The 25,338-nt window shown below is 39.5% G+C and overlaps 1 protein-coding gene and 1 long non-coding RNA gene across 15 annotated transcripts in view; one reads left to right on the forward strand and one right to left on the reverse strand.

Annotated features, from left to right (window-relative positions):
- LOC134759890 (uncharacterized) overlaps positions 1–1,451 on the forward strand; it is a 106,555-nt gene extending 105,104 nt beyond the window's left edge. The window contains exon 8 of the long non-coding RNA XR_010136768.1: positions 1,282–1,451. This is a non-coding gene — a long non-coding RNA (uncharacterized LOC134759890). The remainder of the gene's footprint in view (positions 1–1,281) is intronic.
- Positions 1–25,338, reverse strand: part of LCP1 (lymphocyte cytosolic protein 1) — an 83,753-nt gene that overhangs the window by 28,108 nt on the left and 30,307 nt on the right. For 13 of the 14 annotated variants that reach the window (XM_054529020.2, XM_054529012.2, XM_054529013.2 and 10 more), the window contains 4 exons: positions 4,583–4,670; positions 3,810–3,973; positions 3,506–3,635; positions 1,436–1,568 (listed from right to left, as the gene is read on the reverse strand). In XM_054529020.2, the coding sequence (XP_054384995.1) occupies positions 1,436–1,568; positions 3,506–3,635; positions 3,810–3,973; positions 4,583–4,646 (491 nt within the window). In that variant the 5' untranslated portion in view covers positions 4,647–4,670. Of the gene's footprint in view, positions 1–1,435; positions 1,569–3,505; positions 3,636–3,809; positions 3,974–4,582; positions 4,671–12,549; positions 13,115–25,338 lie in introns of those variants that run through there. The other variant, XM_054529026.2, reaches the window with a different exon arrangement.

A 25,338-nucleotide genomic window follows, 5' to 3' on the forward strand; every position in this document is an offset into this window, starting at 1 on the left:
TGATGTTTAGATATAAAATCAGTTATGCCATTTGACTAGACTCAAACTATCTGCGGGAAAGGTGAATACTACTGAAGCCATATTAACATATTGAGGTTGGAAATGAGGACCCCACTTCATTCCCTCACCTAAACAGCTGCAAAATTATCCTGATTTTCTTAGCACATTAGGAAATTCTGGGTGGATAACCAAAGTAATTCTACCATAAGTACTTTATTTTCTCAGCCGTGAAAATTGTCCCCATTATATAAAAGACTATCTATAAAATTCTGAGCTTATTATTGTCTACATTTCTATTTGACACAGGACCAAACTTTCTATCTTCAGCTAATCATATGATAACATTTTTATATCCTTCTCAGTGCCCTAGGCTGAGTACCAATGAGTCACAGGGGTCTTAGAAGGTAAAATTAGGAGATTGAGGGAAGACCATGGGGTGCCTTGGGTGGCAACCTAAAAGCTAGAATTTTAATTTTTGTATAGCAATTGAACCTTTTAAAAATGAATTCTCAGGACAAACTAATAAATAAAATATCAAAAGTAGAATTGCTCTGGTCAGAGCCGAGGAGAAAGCTCAATGTCTTGCCCACCCATTATTATCCTTTAAGTCCTGAGTCCCCCACATATTGAGCACTTCAAGTCACCTCACTTACAACACTGCCTGCGATGACAGAGAACCTGCTGAAGCAAGAGCTACAGAGGTATTTTCAAAGACACCATGCTACATTGAGCAGCACCGTATTTAGAGGCCTCCCGTGGGTAGGATGCAGTCCCGCTTTCCAGGTGTCCTCAATGTTCGAGTTTGGATTTCTGTGCACCACTCAAAGGTTTCTTTGCTTAAGGACTACAGTTTAAGGACTGCTTCCATCATCCTGCTGCTATTATTAATTCTATCTGCTTTCATGGTGAGCTGTGCTCAGATGAAGCCAAGCAGCATATATTCCAAAAATATATAACCAGGAAAATTGTCCCCATTATAGAAAAGACTATCTATATACTTCTGAGCTTATATAATGTCTACATTTCCACTTGATGCCTGATCCAACTTTATACTTTTAACTTGTCATCAGATAAACTTTTTAATGTCCTTCTATAGTCATTATTTAATCAGTACTTTATAAATTTCCCCCACTTAATTATCTAATACATTGATTAGACATCTAATGCTTTTGACTTGGTATTACTATACCTTCCATGTTTATCTCTATAATGTGTATCCCTCCTCCCTACTCAAGCAATAGCAATTTTACATTTCTCATTATAAATTGTTTTTGAATTTAGTTTGCTGTCCCAGACCCGGCCAAGTGAAAGTCCAGAAAAGCCTTCTAGGTGCAGCTGAGCACCAAACAAAGTTGGCCTACGATAAATACAATTAATTGTTGATGGTCTAGAAAATGGGCAATTCTTTGGAAACCAAGAAAGAAGTATTATTTACCAAAGGACAATGCCATCTCCAACAGCATTAAAGAGATCATTCGTGTTTGGATTCATTGGGATGACATGCCGACAATCAGGATCATTTTCCAGGGCTTTGTTTATCCAGTTGACGAAGGCATACTTTTCTTCCTCTGCAAGTAAATGATTAAAGTGACTCATTTGCAAAGTGAAACTCTATTATAAACAAAATTATGCATGTGGATCTTAAATTCTCATTCCCAGCAGAGATGTGAGTTTATTCAGTCCATTATCTTATCATCTCATATTTATTAACATTTAAAAATCTCAGATCACTTGGGAAATAGGCATTGATTCTGTGTACTCTAAGTCATAAAACATAGAGCAAACAGATTTCAAAACTATCTCTCTATTTCTTTTCTTTTCTTTTTTTTTTTTTTGAGATGGAGTCTCGCACTGTCACCCAGGCTGGAGTGCAGTGGCGCGAGCTCGGCTCACTGCAAGCTCCGCCTCCTGGTTCACGCCATTCTCCTGCCTCAGCCTCCCCTGTAGCTGGGACTACAGGCGCCCGCCACAACACCCAGCTAATTTTTTGTATTTTTAGTAGAGACGGGGTTTCACTGTGTTAGCCAGGGTGGTCTCGATTTCCTGACCTCATGATCTGCCCACCTCAGCCTCCCAAAGTGCTGGGATTGCAGGTGTGAGCCACCGCGCCCGGCCAAAACTATCTCTCTGTTCCTATATATATGCATAATCCAGATATATATTTACATTTAGAAGCAAATATATACATATTTATTTTCTATATATAAATACATAAATAATAAAAATATTTTATTTATATGTGCGTGTATACATATATATATACACATATAAATACAACTGTGGTATAACGCTTGCAGGACAAAACTCAGGATTCCGCTTTTAGCTCTGCTGGTTTAAATGTTGGATCACTGTGGACAATCCTTATTGTACCTCTGAGTTTCTTGATACAATTATAATTAAATTGCTATAAAATAAAATCATTTGGATATAATCTTTTTTTCCTATCAGTAAAGCTGCCAGAAGGTGAATTTTAGATGTTTTAATAAAAACTCAAGTTATGTCTTCATAGCCTAGCACTGTGTTTCCCAAACTGTCCGTTTTTGAAAACAGTAGTGTCCCTCAGAGATATCCTGAGTCATAAAAGTTTGGGAAACACTGTGTAGTGTATCTCCACCTTAAAGATTCATACTGCACATTTGACCTAGCAAAGGTTGTGAAAATTCCTGTATTTAAAAATAAAAGGCCAAACGTTGTCTTAGCAACTATAGGTGGTATTTAATCATGACTTATCTTTTTTTTTTTTTTTTTTGAGACAGAGTCTTGTTCTGTCGCCAGGCTGGAGCACAATGGTGCAATCTCGGCTCACTGCAACCTCTGCCACCTGGGCTCAGGAGATTCTCCTGTCTCAGCTTCCCGAGTAGATGGAATTACAGGCTTGCGCCACTGCACTCAGTAGAACGGGGTTTCACCATGTTGCCCAGGCTAGTCTTTAACTCCTGACCTTAGGTGATCTACCCGCCTTGGCCTCCCAAAGTCCTGGGATTACACGTGTGAGCCACTGCGCCCGGCCTCATGAGCTTATCTTTAAGATCAACTAACGTTTTGAAGAATTCAGTTTTGGAAATGTTGCAATAACTATACTGTTTGGCCTGTTGGAAGTTTCCATTATGGCTGTTGGATGGCAGCCTTCAGAATAAATATACAAATTTATTCCAAATCAATGAAAACATAATTTTTTGATCACTTAGCAGGTGTTAAAAATTATCATGAAGTTTAAACATAGAAGCTTGAGTAGCTAATTTTGTCCATAAGATTTAGAAAGGAATCTGGGCAGCCTTTAATGATTGTTTAAATGCTGATCAAATCATTTTGTATTGGACCCTACCCAGAGCTGGGACTGCTCCTGTGTTATGTACCCGGAACTGACCCACTTAGTCACAGGAAAATTGGGAGTCATCCATAAAGCTGTGTTTGCTTCTGTCTTTGTTTACATCCCTTAGGTTTGAATACCAAGTTTAGAATCTGTAATCCTGAAATCCTGCTCCCACCCAGGAGTTGAGCCTACCTGAATAGGAGTGTTGGGTGCCAACACTAGACTGCTCTGAAGTACCACCGATCGCACAAATCCCTTCCTTCTTATTGATTGCTTTTCTAAAGGTCTTGGCAACATCTGTGCTTTTTAGGCCATGGAAAATCTGCAAAAATGTAATGTATCTTTAGAAACTCAAGCAGTGATCAAGAAAATCACAAAGGAAAGAATATGTAATGTTGAAGCAAGGAGGTAAGGAATGTCTTTCTGGATATTTTTTAAAACAGAATTCAAGTTCCAAGTTTCAAATGTGTCTCCTTGTATTCTGCATGGTACTCACCTTGATAAACTCATCAAAGCTGATCCTTCCATCTTGGTCCAGATCACCTGTAGCCATCAGGTTTTCTGTAATTTCTCTGACTCTATACCCAGGCAAAGGCAAACAAGCAGCCTTGAACAAGTCATTCAACTCATTGAAGCTGATGTATCCATTGCCATCAGTATCTGTAATGTACACAATATACTGAAGCTTCAGGACAATTCAGGCAACAACTTTTAGAGAGGTGAGGGAAGACTAGATGGAAGGTGAAGGGATGAGAGAGGCTATCATTCAGGCATTGAGGCATGATCCCAGGGAAGACTCAGAATCTCACAAGACATCTGTTGCTACTAAATAGGGGCACTAGCATTACTTTCAACATCCACAGTAAAAGAGTCGTAATTTCTATAAGGTACCTCTGTTTCCACAAAGAACTCTTATAGAAACTCTTAAGGAAACCACAGGTTTAGTGATAAAGAGTAAGAGAAAGTATGTGATGGTATTCAAATAAAGGAAACAGCAAAAAAGAAGACAAGATATAAAAGATGAGACTTACGACCCAGTTCCAGGAACAAACTACGTAAGAGTAGAGCCCATATTCCATGTTTTGATAGAGAAAGTCATTTTATTGAAACATATCTTTCAAAAATAAGTTCTCCCAGCTCCTCTAAATGAATACTACTGGTTTCTTGTCATCTCTGAAATTTTGCTCATGTTCCCATTTCATTGAATCTACCCTGAAGCTACTCAGTGAAGAAGAGAGTGATGCAATTTGGGGTGCCAGGTCTACTCACCAACTTTGGCAAAAGCTTCTCTGAGCTCCATCATTTCCTCATCGGACACTGATCCTCTGGCCATTTTTTATTGCTTTACGTAACAGATCTGGAGAGAAGAAGAACGTAAGGGATAACTTTTGTGTATTTGAATTCTTAAAATACCACATTAAGAAGCAATTCCCATTTATTACATGAAGAAATATTCTTCTGCATCCCCCATGATTTAGAACTATCCTTCCAAAATGTAAGTCAGAAATATGCTTTTTCTCAGTCCTCCATGTGGTGGTCTCCAAGGATGGCTCTCAACAATTTCTTCCCTCTGGTCTATACAGACTGCTCCTCACATCAAGAGGTAGAGCTTATTTCCCTCCCCTAGAATCTGGGCTGGTTTTTTAACTGCTTTGACCATTAGAGGGTGGTAGAAATGATGTCTGGGGCTGGAAACTTCTGCTTCCTTCTTTTTGGAATGCTCATTCTTAGGATGCTCCCTCTTGGTACCCAATTGCCATGACATGAGACATTCAAGCCGCATAAAGAAGCCAATGAAGGAGAACTGAGTGCACTGGTTGACAAACCTGCTGAGATCCCATCTGACAGCCAGCATCAATGCCAGCAACCTGAGAGGGCCAATTTGGGCTTTCTGGCCCATCTGAGCTCCTAGATGACCACATTCCCAGCCAACATCACATTAAGCAGAAGAATCGCCCAGCTGTGCTCAGTCAACCAAAAGAACAGAGAAGACAAAACGAGTGATGTCTTAAATCACTACGTTTTAGAGTAGTTACACAGCAATAAGCAACTAAAACACTTAACTTTTACATAAATGTCTTTTTTAAGAGGTATCTTCATGTTCATATTTAAAATTAGTATTTGACCAAGCCAACAGATACAGTTTATAACTTCAAAGGAAGTTAATCAAAATTATCCATATTATTTAGGGATGAACAAAGGGAAGCTGACCCTCTCATAATTCAGCTATGGGAATCTGAGGCGCTTTCTAGGTGTTTTCTTCTCAGAAAAGCGACAGTCTTGCTGAGAAACAGTGCTTGAGTAATTTCCCTTTTCCTGTGCATTACTGCTGCCCTCTAGTGGGTGAGAAGAAAATAAAACAGAAAACGGATGATAATCTCCATGCCCCTAGCTAATCCACACTAGCATGTTTCAAATCGGAGGCCCACTGAAGCTTGTTGAACTTACTGGCGCAGAGGGGATAAGTGGAGTGGGAGTGTAGGGGTTGGGGTGTTTCTAAGCATAGTTATATTTTGGATAGTTCAGGGAAGTTATCGATTTAAAAAAAATTTGTGACAGGATGTTGTTTTCAGTAGATTTCTTTTTTATATTTTCATATTATTCTATAGTGCTGTATTTGTTCTTGATGGCCACCAACAACCACACCAAACAGAAAACAGTCTTAACATCAAAACCTGTAGGCCAAAAATGCATTACACTCAATTTTGCAAATCCATATCCATTATCCACCAAATTACCATCCTGTCACATACATTTATCAGTGGTTTCAAACTTTTGTTTCACCAAGCAACCCTTTGTGGACAGAAACCTTACATGTAAACCGTACACGTAAGCAAACAAATAAAAATAACAACTCTGAGAGTCTTTGGTTGAAAAAACCCACATGTCCCCCTGCACCTGCTATCTTATCTCCTTGTCACCTTCATCTGTGGGAACTCCAGGGAGCATGATTTGAAAATCATAGAATTATATATGTATTCATTTAAATTTAAATGTATTCATTAAAAATATATTTTTGATATCAATAAAAATTTTATTTTATTATTGTCTTACATATCTAAGAAAGTATTGGTACATTGGATCTTTTAAAGGATGACAGAAACTGTTGAGGGGTTAATTGTATTAAAAATACAATCTCACTAACACATCACAATAACCCTAAGAGACAGGCACTGGCTATCTGGCTTTCTTGTCTTCTCTCTCTCTCCCTCCCTCTCGTCCTTTTTTCTTTCCTTCTTCCTTCCTTGTTTCCTGCCTTCCTTCCTTCCTTTCTCTCTTTTTCAGAATGCCTTTTTCCAAAAATAATTTGAGCTAAGTTACAAAGATACATCCAAACCCAAGAGTTAAACCAACTAAATGATGTAATTGATAAGAAAGAAAGCATAACTGAAATAAGATGATGGTCGGGAGGAACTCTAATACTTAAAATACATGCCTAAGACCCTGCATGTTTTGCTACAAGTAGGCTGAAAATCTAGCTCCAAGTTCTCTAGAAGCTAAGGCAAAAAGGAAAGTATCATGGGTTATACAATTCACTATCTATGAGACAAACCAATTTTCTTAGGGCAGCAGATCTGATGTCTGACAGCAAAATCTTCACACAGGCTTTAAGAAGAGGCCATTTGTGGGGTAGGGTAAACACAGGTTTTATGTTTCTTACAATGTCCTTCAGTATAGGCTGATGGCACAGGTATGTATATTCTCATTGTACAGATCAGAAAACAGAATCTCAGAGAAGTTAAGATACAGATCTCAAATCACACAGCTGGGTGTAGAAGCAGCCAAAACTCCAATCCCCAAGTCTTTTCTCCTCTCCCAGGCTGTCTCAGGTTCTCTGCCTTCATGTTCCTGTTAGATACACATCCCATCCATCCATTTATTCACTCAGCAATGAGTTATTAAGTATATGGACTATGGATAGCCCCACAGGAAATTTTTAAAACTACAATATAGTGAGCTTGTCCAGGCATTCTGGTAGAAAGCTTTTGGTTTCCTGTGTTCAGAAATCAAGGCTTCTGTTTTAAGGAATTAGTATATAACTTTGTATTAATATACTTTGCTAAATCCTTGCGACTAACTTGGCTTGGGTCTCTTCTATACCCTCTACCATATCCACATATGCATGAATAGAAGGCTCTCCAGCTCTCCGGCTGGCCAGCCCTTCATGTTTCTAAATGTCTTAAGACCTCTTGGTTCACAGGTGTTTATGGGATTATAAGATACACTCATTCATTTAACAAATATTCTATGAATGCCTACTATAAGCCAGGCGCTGTTCTTCATTTTTGGTAAGCACATCTATATTGACCCAGTTAGTTATCCTGAAAGCATGGAACAATGTCAAGGGTAAGGAGGGCAAACAAGATCTCTGACTCTAAACCTGGCCCTATCCCTTGACACAAGAATGTTAGATTTTAGAGCACTATCAGCAGCTAGTGATAAATATAAGTAGAAGTAGAAAACAAGACTACGTTCTAAGTGTCACAAGTAGGGCCAACAAAGAAGCAAAACAATTATAGTGTTGGGTAAAAAAAAGAAAATCTAAAAAATATCTAAAGATCATGGTATAATGGGAAATTTTTTTTACCATAAAAATTGCAATGGCCCATTCATTTAAAAGACATAGAAAGTACACGTATTTTAAAATCATATTATTTTTAAACCACAGCAGGTAGGTCAAGATGAAAAGCCTTGAGCATCTGTAACAATATTTTTCTACGAGATTTATGAGTGGAGAGGATCAACTTAGAGAAGCCAAACAGCAAGAACACCTTTAAATTTAAAAAATCCAAAATGCTTCAGTGATTTAACAGCAAATGCAAAAGAGAAGTGGATTAACTTAGTTTGAAAGGTAAAGTGGAGAAGGAATAATCAGCAACTGACATTGCTGTGATACTGCTTGTTTTTGTTGGGCAGAAACATGAATAGATATCTGGAGAGAGTCCCTTTTACCATCAGCATGAGCAGCACATCCTGGAAACACAACCTAACTTTTGGAGACAGAAGGAACCTCATAAATAATTTATTACAATGTCCTCATTTTATACATAAGGAAACTGAAGGTCCAATGAGAAGAAATGTTTTATCCATGTACAAATTCTCAAGGCAATGCCAGGCTGGAGCTTGTAAATGCAGGTGCTGATGAGCAGAGCAGGAAAAGGATGCAGTTACCATTAAAAGGGCCCCTGAGGTCCATAACTGAGCAGAGACCTTTAAGTAATTAAACTGAATGTGCAAATGGCAGCAATTTCACAAAGCAAAGCAGCAGGAAGAGGACATAATTAATGTAAAAACAGGCAGACCAGATCATTTTTAAGAAAGACATTGAGCCAAGGGCAGTGGCTCACGCCTGTGATCCCAGCATGTTGGGAGGCCGAGGTGCACGCATTGCTTTGAGCTTAGGTGTTTGAGACCAGCCTGGGCAACATGGTGAAACCCCATCTCTACTAAAAATACAAAAATTATCCAGGTGTGGTGGTGCATGCCTGTGATCCCAGCTACTCGGGAGGCTGAGGTGGGAGGATCACTTGAACCCAGGAAGCAGAGGTTGCAGTGAACTGAGATCATGCCACTGCGCTCCAACCTGGGTGACAGAGCAAGACCCCATCTCAAAAACAAAAAACAAAACAAAACGAAAGACACCACTGGTGCTGGAATCAAATATTAGGTACTTTACATAGTCCACGAATGTGTTTTCCTGGAAAAAAAAATGCACCCATTTTAATTCATGCATATTTGAAAATATGGGTTATGATAATATTAGTAAGATTAATAAGTAATATAAGTAAGATTAGTTGGTGATGGCTTTAGTTTGCAAATTACTGGCACCATATAGGCAGCAAACTATAGGGACATTGCTGCAGTAATGGGCATGCTGAGGCATCTGGAGCTTAAAAGGAGGGGCTAAAGAAAGCATGTATCTTCCAAGGTATAAGTGAGTGGTTTCTTCAGCTCTGCCCGACTGCTCCTGCATTGAGTATGGCCCTTTTTAATGACTACATCATCTCAATATGCCCTGCCACAAACCATTTTCAGGACTTTTGCAAATCCGTGGTCAATTTGGGAACTCCCCTTCTGAATTACTGCCCAAATCAAAAATCTATTATAAGAAGACAAACCATTCATCAAGGTCACGTCTGGGCTGCTAGTTTTTTGTGTGAGTGCATGTGAGAGCACTTAAATTTATTAAATCAATAGTTGTAGAATCTCAAGACGTTGGCCAAAAAAAAAGCATTGGTTGTTCATTTTTAAAAATTATATTATTTTTAAAACCTTAAGAAAAAAATAGCCCCACCCTAAACTGCAAAGCCACAAAGCCTGTTCATTTCTTAAATCAGTGAGTTTTGAGTTTCTGCTTAAAGGGTGCTGGTATTTCCCAAGTCAGTAGCGAAGGGAATTTCTGAGGATGAGTTGTCATAAAAGTACCTGAACTTAAGTTCTCTAAAGTCTGAATATAGAAACAATTTGTGGGAGTTTACTCTTGAACACAGTGCTGCAGAATTTACAGAAGAAAAAACATCCTCTAAAGTGAATGTAAAAATGTAAAAAAAAAAAAAAAAAAGAAATTCCAAAGTCTAAAATTGTCTAGTGAAAAGGAAAGACATGCAATCTAAGTCGTTATCTTCAGTAGATTGTCATTTCAGAATATACTAAAGCATGTGCAATGAGTTGTTCGTTAATATCAGGAACTGACAAAGTCTGGAAATGTGCCTAGAAATCAGAATCTATCATAATGCATTATAAAATATATAAAATAAAGGATCAGGAAGTAACTGCTGCTACAATGAGAAAAATAAATGTTGTTTATGATTGTTTGCTAAGTCTATTTCTGAAATATTTTATGATTATAAAATGATTGACATGCAAATAATTCTCATGATTTTAGGGTAAAAGCTAAAAATTAAATTATATTTATATGACCTGAATCAAGACAGTGGAATAAAACAGTAAATATTCATGAATGTAAAAAAAAAAAAAAAAAGTCAATGGAATTTTCTCTGAGGAGTTTCATAACTGATAATTAAAAGAAGCAGAAAGGCTGGAAAAGGTGACCTGTCTAGAGAGAGATGCTCAGGGGGTGGAATCATTTCTGAAAGATGGTAGTGCAGGGCTAGTCAGTATTTTGATTCAATATACTGATGCTGAATCATATAACCTGCCAGGATCAGGGAGGCATCTGTGACCTGGTATCACCTTGCCAAGGGACTCTTTTGAATGTGCCCCACTTTTCCTGCAACTTGATTCAGTAGTTAAAGTCAAACCGGACACTCAGGACTCAAGTTCCTAGCTCTGTCTCAATAAATTTCAGTATATTTCCAGAGGGGAAATTATACAACTTCCAAACATCTCAAGAACAATCAGTAATCCAAAACAACACATCATCTAGAATAACATTAATATTGTAAGCTTTAGCATTAGACTATGATAACTAAAGAAACGAAAAATAAAATATGTAGGACTCTGAAGCAAAATAAAATACCCATACATTTTTAAAAAGCCATCAAGATTAATCTATTTAAAGAAAAAACATTGCTTTTACTTAATCCTGTCCCCTTCATTTTATAAAGTAGACCACTGTAGGAGATCTTACTTTGCGAGTAATATGGAATTTATTGTATATTCTTGGGATATCATATCTCTATGGATACAGATATGCCTAACTTTTACATAAAGGATGATTCAGAAAATATAATTTTAAAATGACTTTGTTTTTAAGAAACCAAATAATTATAAATGGCCTTAAAAACAGAGGGCCAGTTAAAGGGACTCTTATGAATCTTTCTGTCAAGTCAGAATCTCCTCCAGATTGTCCTTTTTCTCCCTGCAGATACACGGATTCTCTCAAAGCCTGCTCCAGAGTACAGAATTCTTCTCTCTGCAGGCTCTGATGTAAATGCCACAGGGTGGAAGGTAGGGAGAAGGCTATTCAGGAGGAGAGACTCAATGGCTCTCCTCTGACACTATTATCTCAGGCCACATAAACACTTATGGGAAGCTAGCAATCCAGATTACTCCAAACTTCATCAACCTCATATTGCTCTGGGTGCCTCTGGTTTGACCACTACATTGAGGGGCTTCTGAAGCTGTGTAGCACATCTTATAGAGCCTGGCTCTGTCGCCAGCTAAGGAGTTCTCATTTCTGCCTTCTCTCCCTTAGTACATTCCTGATACCTCTGTTTTCTACCAAGTTGCCCAGTCCCATTAAGGGTGTGACACAAGAACAAGCCTTCTGCAAGAAAAGGGGATACTCCAGGCTGGGGCTTGGGGAGGCCTTTCTGTGCCTTAGCATCTCTCTCCTTCCCTGAGCTATAGACAGTGATCCTCCTGGTACTAACATCTTTAAATTCTACAGCTACCTTTTAGCCCACATTCTACCAGAAGCACTTTAAGATCCAGACTTTCCGCTACTGAAAGCTCAGAGTACCCCAAATGCATCTTTTCAATAAATTGAATCTTATTATGGGCTAGCTGTTTAACCATGATTGCACTATTACCTTGATATCAAATGCTATTCATTCATTCTTTCACTCCATATATGTGTCTATATGCAAAGTACTGCCCTGGCTGCTAGAGGGTTGGTGAGGGGCTTCAGGCATGAAGCCCACAGTTAAAGATCAAGTTTCAAATGCAGCACATGGATTACAGCTAATTTACTGTGAAATGGTTAATGCAATGAAAAGAATTCTGACGATCAAAAATGAACAAGTGAAAAGGTTAAACACAAGGCTCTGAGGGAAAAATAAAACTAGATAAGTGTAAGAAATTAGCACAGAGGCTTATCAAAAAAAATAAAAATATAAAATACCTAAAGCAGCCCAGGCGATTAAGATATTGAGAGAATTAATACACTTGAACATCTCCAAAGAAATCAGAATGGAAGTAACTGGCAGGAAATGGAAGGAAGTGCCAAGCTTGGCAGTCAGGAGACCTAGGCTGCGTAACCTCAGGCTCCATCTTGCCTCTATGGGACTCAGTTTTCTCATTCGTAAATTGAGAAGCAGAGTCCCTTCTATGTTAAAAGTTCCCAAATTCTATGCAGTAGCTGACAAGTATACATACAAATTAGAGCTAGATTAGAAAGTATTGCAAAAGAGCTGAGGAATAGCTGCTGGCACCATCAGCAGCTGCAGCTTTGGCCCGGAGGTGCCTCCTGTGAAATGGAACAAGTGAGGGAGTAGGCAGCTCCCAGCCCAGCCTTGCTCCTGGGGGCTGGGGGGCTGTGTTCCTGCTCTTACCTCAGCAGCACGTAAAGCTCTGTCTAGATGCATTCTCCTCACTGGCCCCAGGCAGATGCGCTCTGCTCAGCTCCCTAGCTGCTGGACTGCCCCGCACAGATCAGGGAAGTTCCCAGAGCAGCACGTGAGACCTGTTTTATGGGATGTCACCACACACAGCTTAAGACACGTTGATCCAGTTCACTCCTAGTTTCTAGGCAAGATGGTACGCAAACTGTCCCAGAAAGAGAGCCATCTCCTATTTTGTTAAAAATATCCAAATAAGGAAATCCTACAACCTCTCTGGTGTCTCATATCCCTACTTTGTAACCTAAATCTTTTCTGATACGATTAAAGGTCTCTCTTTCTTGGGCTATTCTCAGAGGAAATAACAGGAGCTGTTCAATTCATAAAGATTCCATCACATGCCTTGGTCTCTTTATATTCTTGTAACCTGCTTTTTTAGGGCTTATTCTCCAAATCTTTCATAGTTTTCTTTGCTATCTTCTGGGTCTATGCCCACTTCCTTATAGAATGAATGTAGTAAGAATAGCAGTCATAGAATGTAGAGGTGGAGGGATCTTAGAGATGATCTATCTGGCCACTCCCCTGTCACAGAGGCATGAAATGACACCCAAGTTAAAGGGCATGCCCAACATCACAGAGCTTATTGGAGGTGTGGCTGGGACCAGAGTCCAGGCCTCCTTATTTCTCTTCTTTCCTCTTTAATAAGTTTTAAACCCTAAGATAGGACTCTTCTCTTTAATTAAGACTTTCTTCACATATAGTAAGAACAATCCCCCAAGATTTCAAATGTCTTATGAATATAATTTCATGTATGTTTCTTGTACATGAAGGGGAATTTATCTAGGTATGGCAAAGGCACTGTTCAGGTTTAGGCTGCAATTAACATGTGCCAAATCACATACAAATATTGTGTACACTGGCATCTTCTAGGTCATGATGATTCTTACCCCCTGCATTTGTCTCTACATTTATTCTATTTTTTTTCCTTAAAGAGACAGATCTCACTATGTTGCCCAGGCAGGAGTGCAGTGGCTCTTCACAGGTATGATCCCACTACTGATCAGCACAGGAGTTTTGACCTGCTCCATTTCTGGTGTGAGCCAGTGCACCCACTCCTCCTTAAACAACCTAGTGGTCCCCTGCTCCCATATTGATGCCAAACTTAGTGCTGACACCCAATTGACATGGCACACTACAGCCCAGAACTCCTGGACTCAAGCCACCCTCCTGCCTGAGCCTCCCTAGTAGCTAGGACTACAGGCGTGCACCACCACACCTTGTTGTACATTGATTCTTGACCTTGCACTAAGGCCCTCCAAATTTCCTTAGCAACCAAAGAGCAAACCCAATTAAAACAACTCACCACAAGACGAAATGTTCAAAAGACAAGACAGCCAAATTCATAGATCAATACTAAAATGACAGCCTCAGACTTATCGCAACAATCATCATGGTTTCAGGCATCCTGTTCTGGAGGCTGCGGAGAATCAGTGAGCCCTTCCTCCTCTGAGCTTTGGTCCAGATCTCTGTAGTGTGGTCCCTGTTTCCATTCATCTCTCCTAGCAGATTAGTGTCTGGCACATGTGACGTACTCAGTAAATGAGCTGTACACATGAACAAAACAATCCATAAACTAATGATATACAGGACTTGAAAAGTCCCCTATCACCTTCTTTGAGGAGTTTAACAATAATATTCTTATGTATATACTTAGACAATCCCAACCACTGAAAGGTACAGACACCCAAAATAAGGCTAATAAATGCTTCAAGTTCACATTAAACCACTTTGCTGGAAAGACAACTTTGGTGAGTTAATTTGGTGTCTAAAGGGCAGCTGCTGGCCCGAGGTAGTCTGTGAAATGGCACCTGTGCCTGCTCCCTAGCCCTACCTTGCCAGCCACAAAAGCGTTTCTGTCTGAGATTGCAGATCCTGAGGCTGGGCTTCTTGGCACTGTTGCTGTAAAACCTGCTGGCTGCCGGTAATGCTTGGCAGTGGGTCTCTTTCCAACTCTGTAGGGCCTGCTTGTAAGCTGAGTGCTGCTGAGGTGGGAGGGAGACACTTGAGAGACAGAGCAGTGACTGAACGAGGGGCAAACCCACCTGGGATGCACATATGTGGTGTACCAAGGAGCACGCTGGAAATATAGATGCTAGCATCTACCTGCGTGTAATTTGCATCTCACTATCTGAACTATGATATTCATCCTCCAGTAATTCTAAATGTCTGTCACTAAAAAAATTCACACATTTGTAAATTTCTTCCTTCAATAGACAACTGCCAAACACCTCCCATATGCCAGGTCCTGTGTTAGATGCTGAGAACACAGAGATGTGGCTCTGGCCTGTTGAGTAGGGGAGAGAGACACAGTAACTAGAATACAGGGGAACTTTTTAGATCCACAGGAAGAGGGAAAAAATAGCTCTCCCCTGGAGAGCCAAAGGCGGCCCCCTAGAGGAAGTGACATTTGACCTAGATTTCAACAGAGCAGTAGGAGATTGCTTAAAGGTCAGTCTATTTTTTTCTTCATTCATCAGAGAGTCCATGCTCTCTCTATAGAAAGTCTATCTATTTGGAGTCAGAGAAAGGGCAAATAGCTGAAGAACAAATGAGAAGACCAGTTGGTCAATAATAATAACCGTTAACATTAAAGAGTGGTTAACTCAGTGCTAAATGTTTTATATGCATTCACATTTAATTCTCACCACAATCCAATAGGGTATTACTATGATTCCCACTTTATAGATGAGGAAACTGAGGTTTAAATAACTGGCCCAGGGTCGCACAGCTATAAACTGGAGTGGCCTCCTGCCTTTCCTGTCATTTCTGGCTATGGGATTCCTGTATCTGGAGTTTCCCTGCCATCCTTTGGGGTTGCCCTTGAAGGTCAAAGCTCTGACCTCATGTTAATTAGAGAAACACATACTTCTGCAAGATTTTACTTAGGACTGGGCCCTTCCTAGCCTCTTTAGGGAAGTTCTAAATGTGTCTTCGGTTTCTCAACATCTTTAAAGGAAGTATTAAGAAGAGCAAGAACACAACCAGGCTTGATCTTTTCTGCCTGTGTCCCCCCTGCCACTGGTGGAGAAAAGGGTCCTCTTTGCCCATGGCCTCCATGCCTCAGTCATCCACTCACATTTAACAAAGCACATACCTTGTCCTAAGTACTAGAGATACCAAGATGAACCACAGAGAATCCTTGCTCCTGAGGGGCACACAGTCCAGTAAACAAAATAGTCATGCAAATGCAAGACTACACTAATATGAATATTTTAAAGATATTATTTGCATGGAGCTACAGGAGCACAGACAAGGAAGTGCAGGGGACCCATGAACAATACAGGTTTGAATGGTGTGGGTCCAATTTTACGCAATTTTCTTCAATACAGTCAGCCCTCATTGTCCTCAGGTTCAGCATCTGCAACCAAATGTGGATGGAAAATACAAGTATTCACAGAATGCGAAACCCAGGGCCACCAAGGGCCAACTTTTCGTACATGCGGGTACCACAGGGCTGACTGCGGGACTTGAGTATGTATGGATTTTAGTACCGAGGGGGTTACTGGAACCAGTGCCCTGTGGATACCATGGAACAACTGTATTTAACTCTGCCTGGGAAGGGAAGAGAAGGTTTTCCAGAGAAGGTGATGCTGCCCACTGAGCTAAGTCTTAGGGAACCAGTAGTCTTCCAAACAGACAAAATAGAAAAGGGAATTTCAGGCAGAGAAAATAGCTCTGCAGTGTGGGGCACGGTGGCTGACGCCTGTAATCCCTGTACTTTGGGAGGCTGAGACGGGTGGATCACCTGAGGTCAGGAGTTCAAAACCAGCCTGGTCAACATGGTGAAAACCCATCTCTACTAAAAATACAAAAATTAGCCGGGCATGGTGATGGGTGCCTGTAATCCCAGCTACTCAGGAGGCTGAGGCAGGAGAATCGCTTGAACCCGGGAGGCACAGGTTGCAGTGAGCCGAGATCACGCCATTGCACTCCAGCCTGGGCCACAGAGCAAGGCTCCATTACAAAAAAAAAAAAGAAAAAAGAAAAGAAAAAAAGAAAGAAAGAAAAGAAAAGAAAGAAAATAGCTCTACAAAGTGCAAAGCAAAAGCACACAGAGGAAGCTGTGGCAGGTTGGGTGTGGCTAAAGACAGGGATGCAAGAGGAGACCTCCAGGATGAGAGGCTGGTGAGGTGGTGTCAGCGTGCTGCTCGTTCTCACTAGCTCTTGTTTCTGGAGGCAAAACCTCGGTGATGCAGGCTATACTCCACTCACCACAGGTAATGTGAATACAAAGAACAAAATAATTCTGCCCGGAAACCATTTTGGTTTGTTTGTGTGTGCATAGCTTTCTCCTTATGTCATTGTCTCCCATTTAGAAAATACTGCAAAGACAGGAGGGAACTGAACATGTTAGAATGGGAAAATAGGGGCCCTGGAGGGTGAAGTCACTCCCCAAAGTCTCAAGGTAAGTCAGTGACTGGTGCAAAAAGAGAAGTAAGTGGAACCTCCGGAGCCTTAGTTTGGTCTAAGCAATGCGTGGGAAAAACACAAGTCAGTTGGCATTTTAAGAATCTAAAGTTTTATTTAAAAAACCCTTGAGATGCACAGTCTGTGAAATGTGCTTTACTTCTTAGATGTGTGGATCTAGGATACAGGGATACACCCACGTAAAGGCATTCCAAACAAAAGCTAATGTTCCTCGCTTCCTTTATGAAATTAGGATCATTATATATTGTTTTTAAAATGAATCAACTAGGCAGTGACATGGTATGGTGAAATGCTGAATTTTCTGACTCAACTATTTTTTTCTGTGTGTATTTGAATGTGTTACTTAAATTTTCTGAGCCTCAGTTTCTTCATCTTTAAAGAAAGGGTGCTAATAATGCAACCACACCGTTCATTTCATAGGGCAGCATTAGGATTAGGTGAGACAGAGTGTTTAAAATATATACAACAGTGCCTGGTGACTGAAGGGAGGAAGAGAGGAAGGGAGGAAGGAAAGAAAGAAGTAAGAGGGAAGGAACAGAGGAAGTTAAAAGAAAATGTAGAAGAACTACAACTTTTGCAAAATTATCTTGGAGAACAAACCCCAATTTCTAGTATAAACTGTAGGAAATATTGTCAAGTCGCAACTTAAAAGCAACACTTAGTTGTGTGTACATTATGTGTTTTGTGTGGGTGTAAATCTAGATCTCACATCCATGCTCTATGTTTTAATGTTCTCAGTGTGGCTTATTTTGGCTTTGGTACCACATTTCTTATTCGGAGTCCTTGAAGTCAGGTATTGCAGAACTGGTACATGATACCAACCCAAAGCCAACAGCATTGGTATTAGCTCATCCTGAGTGGTGAAGGGGCTCCGGGCTTTGCCTTGCCTGAGATACTGACAGTGGAAAGTACCTTCTAACAGTTGAGGAAGTGTGGCCAGAGTGGAAAAATGTACAGCAATCTTAAGAAAAGCCCAACCACATACACTATGAGCCATGAAAAGGAAAGAGATCTCTGGGCATCTGTGATGAGGACCACCGGGCAACATCTCCTCCCTCTCAGATGCACCAATGCTCAGAACTGATTCTGTTATCCTGCACTACACTCTACCTGCCTCTCCACTCTCTAATTCTCCAGGCATTTTCACCATTGTAGTCTGAGCTGAAAAACAGTGAGACAATGTACAGCAGACATTTGTATACAAGCAATGATAACAGAAACTTCTATTTATTTTTAATAATGTGATCTCATTCTCAATAGGCTCCTTGGATTTTAGAATCTCTAATGACAAGCTTATTTGCAGAAAAAAACAAAAGGAGGAGTTACAGATAAATTGAGACAGGAAATTTGTATTAATTTGATGGGCTCTCTTTATCTTCATTTTTTTTTTAAAGTTAGTTTAGTTGGTAAATATTTACCAATACCAATGTACAATGGAGTATGTATAACATTTATTTTATCAAAATTTTAAGTGCCTAAATAGCCTAATCTAATATCTTCATAGCTATTATTTTAAAGACTTCCCACCATAAAATCCTCAAGCATTTATATTTATTTCTCAAATATGTTTGGTATACCAGCCGACCCAACAAAAGGAGACTTGGGATCTCTTCCTGATAGAACATGTGGAATTATAGGCCGGGTGCAGTGGCTCACGCCTGTAATCCCAGCACTTTGGGAGGCTGGAGTAGGGGGATCGCCTGAGGTCAGGAGTTCAAGACCAGCCTGGCCAACATGGTGAAACCCTGTCTCTACTAAAAATACAAAAACATTAGCTGAGCGTGGTGGTATGCGCCTGTAATCCCAGCTACTCAGGAGGCTGAGGCAGGAGAATCTCTTAAACCCAGTAGGCGGAGGTTGCAGTGAGCTAAGATTGTGCCTGGGCAACAAGAGCGAAAACTCTGTCTTCAAAAAAAAAAAAAAGAAAAGAAAAAAGAAAGAAAAAGAAAACGTGGAATTACAAATAATCATTCAATAATCATGGAATCACAAAAAAGTATATAGACATATTATCAGGAAGCAACTAGTGGATCATGTTAGAAGATACAAAACAGTTTACATAGACATGGATTATACTTTTAAGAAACTGCCAACATAAAATGAGAGAGAGGAAAGGTGTGAATCTTGACTCTGCCAGTTACTGGTTCTGTGACCCCAGACAAGTCACTTAACCCTCCCTGAATCTCAGCTTGGTCATCTGGAATAAGGATATAATTAATAACAACTTACCCAGCTATGTATGAAAATAAAAGAGTAATTATCTTTCAAGCACTTGGCCTGATGCCTAGTAAATATTAGGGGCTCAGTAAGTCAGTGGTGATGCTGGGTGGAGTAGATATGCTCCATATCTACATAGACGACAACATGGGAAAATGGAAGGGGAAAATAACCCACATCACACCTAGCGAGTAGATAGCACTTGCCTAATTTTATAGAGGAGGAAACTGAACTTCAGAGGCTCCAGAGACTTGCTCAGGCTCCACATTTACCAAGAGGCCAGAATATAACTCCAAATCTGTCTCTACCTTTGCTCCCCTTTTTTATACCACATTTGCCTCTTTTGTGCCTGGGAGCTGCAGACACTCAGCTTTAAAGAACTGGTACTGGAGATATGATACTGGAGGAAGAACTGCGTGCAGTGAACAGTATGGTGGGTACGGAGGGAGGCGAAAAACTATGTGAATATCACCAGGTAGATGAAGTATCACAACTGTCATTCTCAGTGGTCACAGAAAAGAAACAGAATTCATGATATTTTGAGGAACAGTCCCAACATGAATGACAGCAAGAAAAGGAAAAAATCCAAAAAGTTTTCCAAGGTGCCTACCATATTTCATATTTTCAAAGGGGAAACTTTAAAACTGTTTATAAAGCATTAGAAACAGTGAGGGGAAGTTCAGTTTGCATTTTTAAGATGAGGAAAGGGTGCTCAACGGTGCAAAACTGCATGCATGATCTTCTCTTTTTTCCTTACCCCCACTTTGCACCTATTACCTAGCTTTCTCTATAAAGAATTTATATCCCACTCTTCTTTGTTCAAGCTGGCCTTTCTGGTGAGGGTGATGTGAGCCGATGATGTCAAGGAGGTACAAAGGATCTACTTTTTAAATGTTACACCTGAGATTACTAGAGGCTGGGAAGGGTAGGAGAAAGGTGGAGGATAGGAGAGATTTGTTTAGATACAAAATTACAGCTAGACAGGAGGAATAAGCTCTCATGTTCTGTAGCACTATAGCATGACTATAGTTAACAGTACATAGTTTTAAAATAGCTAGAAGGAGGCTATTGAATGCTTCCAGCACAAGAAATAAAAAATGTTTGAGATGATGGATATGCTGATTACCCTGATCTCATCACTAGACATTGTATGTATTGAAACATTACTAGGTATCCCATAAATATATACAATTATTATATGTCAATTTAAAATAAATAAAAGCTTAAAAAACATTTTCAGGTTGGAAGCTATATTGAATGCACTCACATCTATTATAATCTCATGAATTATTATAAAAAGGTTTTTATGGAAAAAAAAGTTGCACCTGAGGTTAATAAAGATCCACTTCTAATTTTAAACTTTGCCTAAGGAATGCTGAATAGGGAAAATATGCAAATTTTATACAAATAACATTTGTGTATCCTTTTACTTCACACATTTGGATACATAGCTTGGATAAATTTTAGTGACTACTACCAGACTGAGGAAACAAAATGCAGGGTATTATTTAAATACAAGGTAATTGTTCCATTAATTCACTTCCCTCTAGAAAGTGCAACCAGAAAAAGAAGGAAAGCAAATTATCTGGGAGATTGCAATTCACATGCATAATTAATCTGCCTGCTGAATTTGGTGTCAGCTTTTCTGCTATGGAGAACATAATCTCTTTTCCACTTTAGCTTATCCAGTCAAGAAGGAGTGTGTGAGTGAGTGTGTGTATGTGTTTCTGTGTATGTGTTTCAGTGTGTGTGTGTGTGTGTGTGTGTGAGAGAGAGAGAGAGAGAGAAAGAGAGAGAGAGGAAGGGAGACCCTCCCTTCTGTCCACGTAACCGATGCTGAAACAAGAATCAATGCTGCAACCACAGAACTGTGGGTTTGCTAGTTCCCCAATTTAACATAGCTTTTCCTTCCGCCAGAAAGAACTGACCATCTTTGAGAAACAGGCTCCTTGTACTTGTAAGTGGAGCTGACACAGCCATGGCTCTAAAGTTGAGCAAAACTCACTTAAACCCAGTAAGTGGATCACTTTTACCTCTCTTCCTCCACTAACATTTAAAACAATGTTTCATTCTTTCTCAGTTTTTAGGACACTTATATTTGGCCATTACTATACAATCATAGATAAGTGTGCTTGGGTATAAAAACTAGAATGTTTAATCTATTCATGTCTATCAGTCACAACAAACTAGAAAATGTGAATGCCACTTGACTAAAATTATTCTAAACTTTAAAGGCCAGGCACAGTGTCTCACGCCTGTAATCCCAGCACTTTGGGAGGCTGAGGCAGGCAGATCACGAGGTCAGGAGATCGAGACCGTCCTGGCTAACATGGTGAAACCCCGTCTCTACTAAAAATACAAAAAATTAGCCTGGCGTGGTAGCGGGCGCCTGTAGTCCCAGGTACTCGGGAGGCTGAGGCAGGAGAATCGCTTGAACCCAGGAGGCGGAGGTTTTCAGTAAGCCGAGATGGCGCCACTGCACTCCAGCCTGGGTGACCCAGGAGGCAGAGGTTTCAGTGAGCCGAGATGGCGCCACTGCACTCCAGCCTGGGCGACAGACTGAGACTCTGTCTCAAAAAACAAACAAACAAACAAAAGACTAAGAACCTTTTAAAGTTTTTGAGGGTGGAGATCATGTTTTGTGATCCATGCAGAGGCCTATAATTGTTAACAACCAACTTCTACTCAGTCAAGTGTACAGAGGGGCTGACTACTGACGCTGCTGCTGCTGCTGCTAATGATGATGATAATGATGATGATGATGATATGATGACACAGAATAATCTGTTTAATAAAAGCACTTATCATATAGATGCATTTATTTGGGGGGTATTATGATTATTTGAGCTCAACTTGAGGGCTTAATTACAAATAAGCACCATGGTTTGCTACCTGTTTATTCCAGGAAGTTGCCTTGAAATTCAACAGTTAAGACAAAATTGATCCAATTGTAGAAAATTAAATAAAATATATGAATGGATGAACTTGCCTTCAAATATGAAGAGGACACCAGACACTACCTCACAGGACTGTATGACAACTAAATACTTTCATAGGGTTAAAGCACTCAGAAAAAACACCTGATTCAATGTAAGTATTAGCGTTATTATTAGGATGATTAATTGAAACGCCTTCCACCCTCCCCACCCCCCACCGATATCTTACAAGATGGAGCAGTTATGCAATTTCTGGGCAGACTGATGTAAGCATTGAAACTGACAAACCAAAACAACAGGAACAGTCAATAGTATAAGGCAGGAAGTTGGATCAGAAGGGAACTGAGGAAAGCAACAATGAGATGCCAACTGGGGAGCACCACGGCCACAGCAGCTGTAGGGAGATATCCCTAGGAAACCAACATCTAATCAGGAGGTGACTCCCGAGAGCCTCAAAATGAAGACACTGTGGAACATCAACACTCTTTTAAGAAGTGCATTTCCATCTGGCAAAATAGGAACACTTGAAACTCTTCAAATCTGCAGACACTGATTAGTTTTATATTTTGATGTGTCCTAATTCTAATGTTTATTTCTGCAGTGTTCAATATACAGATGAAATAGTATCATTTCATTTGATATCTGTAAGTTGGGAAACTAGCAGATAAAAAAACACTAGGAAGAAAATTAGATTAACTGAAATAATGTCACTCTACTATAAAATCTACTATTAGTCATAAAGTCCAAGCCTTTATAATCTTATAAGTGTTTGACTCTTCATAAATATAACCTTATAAGCAGATTTCTTAATTTTATTTTACCTAGCCTGATTTTAAAAGTTGCTTGCCATCTCTCCTGTATACACAGAAGGGCCTGTACTCTTTAGGTAACAAGGAGAAGTTGACTTGAGAATTTTCTGAGAATAATCCAAAGTGACTAAGTAAAAGTTAACAACTGCTCTTGTGTTCTTTGTCATCAAAGAGGCCCATTATTGGGTATATAGTTTTGGCAAGGGTAGCTAAGTTTTGGCCCAACCAACGTATTTATACTAAAAAAATGAGATTATAATTTTCCCTGTTTGTTAGTCATTGTACAATTTTTTAAATGTCTTGAGGTCGATGTCTATATGATACTTTGAAGCTAAAATGAGACTAGGGCTTTGGTAAAGCTGAAACATGGTAGAATGCAAAATATTATATTATTGTTGCATCTTCATTCATAGCAATAAATGGAAACTCAGTAAATATTAAGTTAATAAGTACAATCAAAGTCTTTCATGCGTATGTAAGAAGCTGAGAAAAAAAATACTTGTGACAAAATTTTCAATTCAATAAATGCCATTAGTATCTACTATGTGCCAGAAAAGATGGAGAAGGAGCTCAGGTCTGTCAGCAAATAAGGACTTGAAACTAAGACAATGTGATTAATGTTATACTTACTCCAAGATCAAAGCATTTAGCAAATGCACACCAAAGAAACATTTAGTGGGGGCAGGGAGAAGATGGGAAGGCCTCCAAAAGGGTATGCTTCTTGAAGTCTGCCTTGAAAAATGATCAGAAGTTTTAAAAATAAAGAAGAATGCAATTAAAGAAACAGTTGCAGTGAAAAAGGGTGAAAGAGAATGGAACTTTCTGGTGGCTTGTGGTCTGGTGCACCAAAATGTGGGTTAGCATTGGCGGGGGAGGGGATGGAGCAGTGGGAGGTTGAACAGAAGGAAGTGACAAGAAATAAGATTGGGGAAGTGGGTCGAGGCAAGTTTGTAAAGGCACACAATTCTTTAGTAAAATTACGCATTAATTTGAAAATAGTTCTTCATCCCATTATTATATAAAACCTGCAATGGTATCTCTTATTTATAAAAATAAAAATGTTTGTAAATTTGTTACAAAGTTTTTCTTCTCTCTTCTCTCTTTCTCTTGCTCTCTCTCTTTTATTCTCTCTTAAAACTGTGAGTGCCAAGATCTTGTTAGCTAGCTTCAGTAATAAAAGTCTACAATCACCTACCTCTGAGAAAAGTATGCTGGCCTGGAAGAGAGGATCTGTAACACACACAGTCAGTAGGAGCCTGAAATCCTGACCATCTACTGCCCCACACCCCAAGTGCTCAGTGACCTGTGGCCGGTTCCTTCAACCATCTAGCCCATTCCTTATCTCTAAAGGTAGCTGAGAGGATTAAACGAGGTAATGCATAAAGAGTAGCTGCTTACACTACGTGCTCATAATTATTGAGTGCTATTATTAATTTCCTGTCTTCTCCAAGTTAAATGGTTACATTCAAATGAGACTTTACTTGTTGGTCTTCCCTTCCCCAAAGGGTTCAGAGATAGAATTATAAATGAAGTTAAAGCACTGAAATTGTTTCCCAAATTACCAATTGTTTCAAGGCATAATTTACAAAAGAGACAAAAATTTAAATGCTACAAAGAAAAGGGTCTCTGGGATGGCTAAGGAAATGTCCTCCTAGGCACAACTCCATCCCACCACAGCAGTGCTTGTTCATAGGGCAAGACCTAGAAGATTTTTCCCCTGATGTTCCTGGGGGTGAGCTAGAATGAAGAGGAATATCTTTGTAACATATGGGGTTGATGCTTTAGCAATGTAAACTTAATTTTAAACAGGGGACCTTTATATTTTGAATTAACTTTCACATAGTTCTTTTTTATTCCTTCTTAAATATAAGAAAAATACTGACGTTCCTTCACATTCGAATTTATTTTATTCTCATTAATAGTTTTACTTAAAATAAGACACAACATATTTTTAGTCTGTTGTTTTACGGGGTTCAAGTCCCTCTTCTCTCAGTTTTACATTTTTGCTTGTTTGAAACTGTTCAGGTGAGATGTGCAAAGTAACATTGGTGGTCACATTTTGCAGTTTCCAGAAATTCACATTTATAGGTAAATGATTAATTCTATTCCAATTTGTCTACACAGACATTCTTTAAACAATTATACTTAATAGAAACCAAACTTATGACAAATGTATGTAAATTCAAAATCAAGATGTGTGCAGATAAGCCAACTTTATTTGCTTACTGATAGTCCTGACAGAGTAATTTTAGAAAACAAGTTGCTATATAAAAGAAAAGTTCGGTTTTGATAAACATCCTGATTAATGTTTGCATTTCCAGTCTGAATGGCTT

This window comes from Pongo abelii, chromosome 14, assembly GCF_028885655.2.
Source record: "Pongo abelii isolate AG06213 chromosome 14, NHGRI_mPonAbe1-v2.0_pri, whole genome shotgun sequence".
Lineage (NCBI taxonomy): Eukaryota > Metazoa > Chordata > Mammalia > Primates > Hominidae > Pongo > Pongo abelii.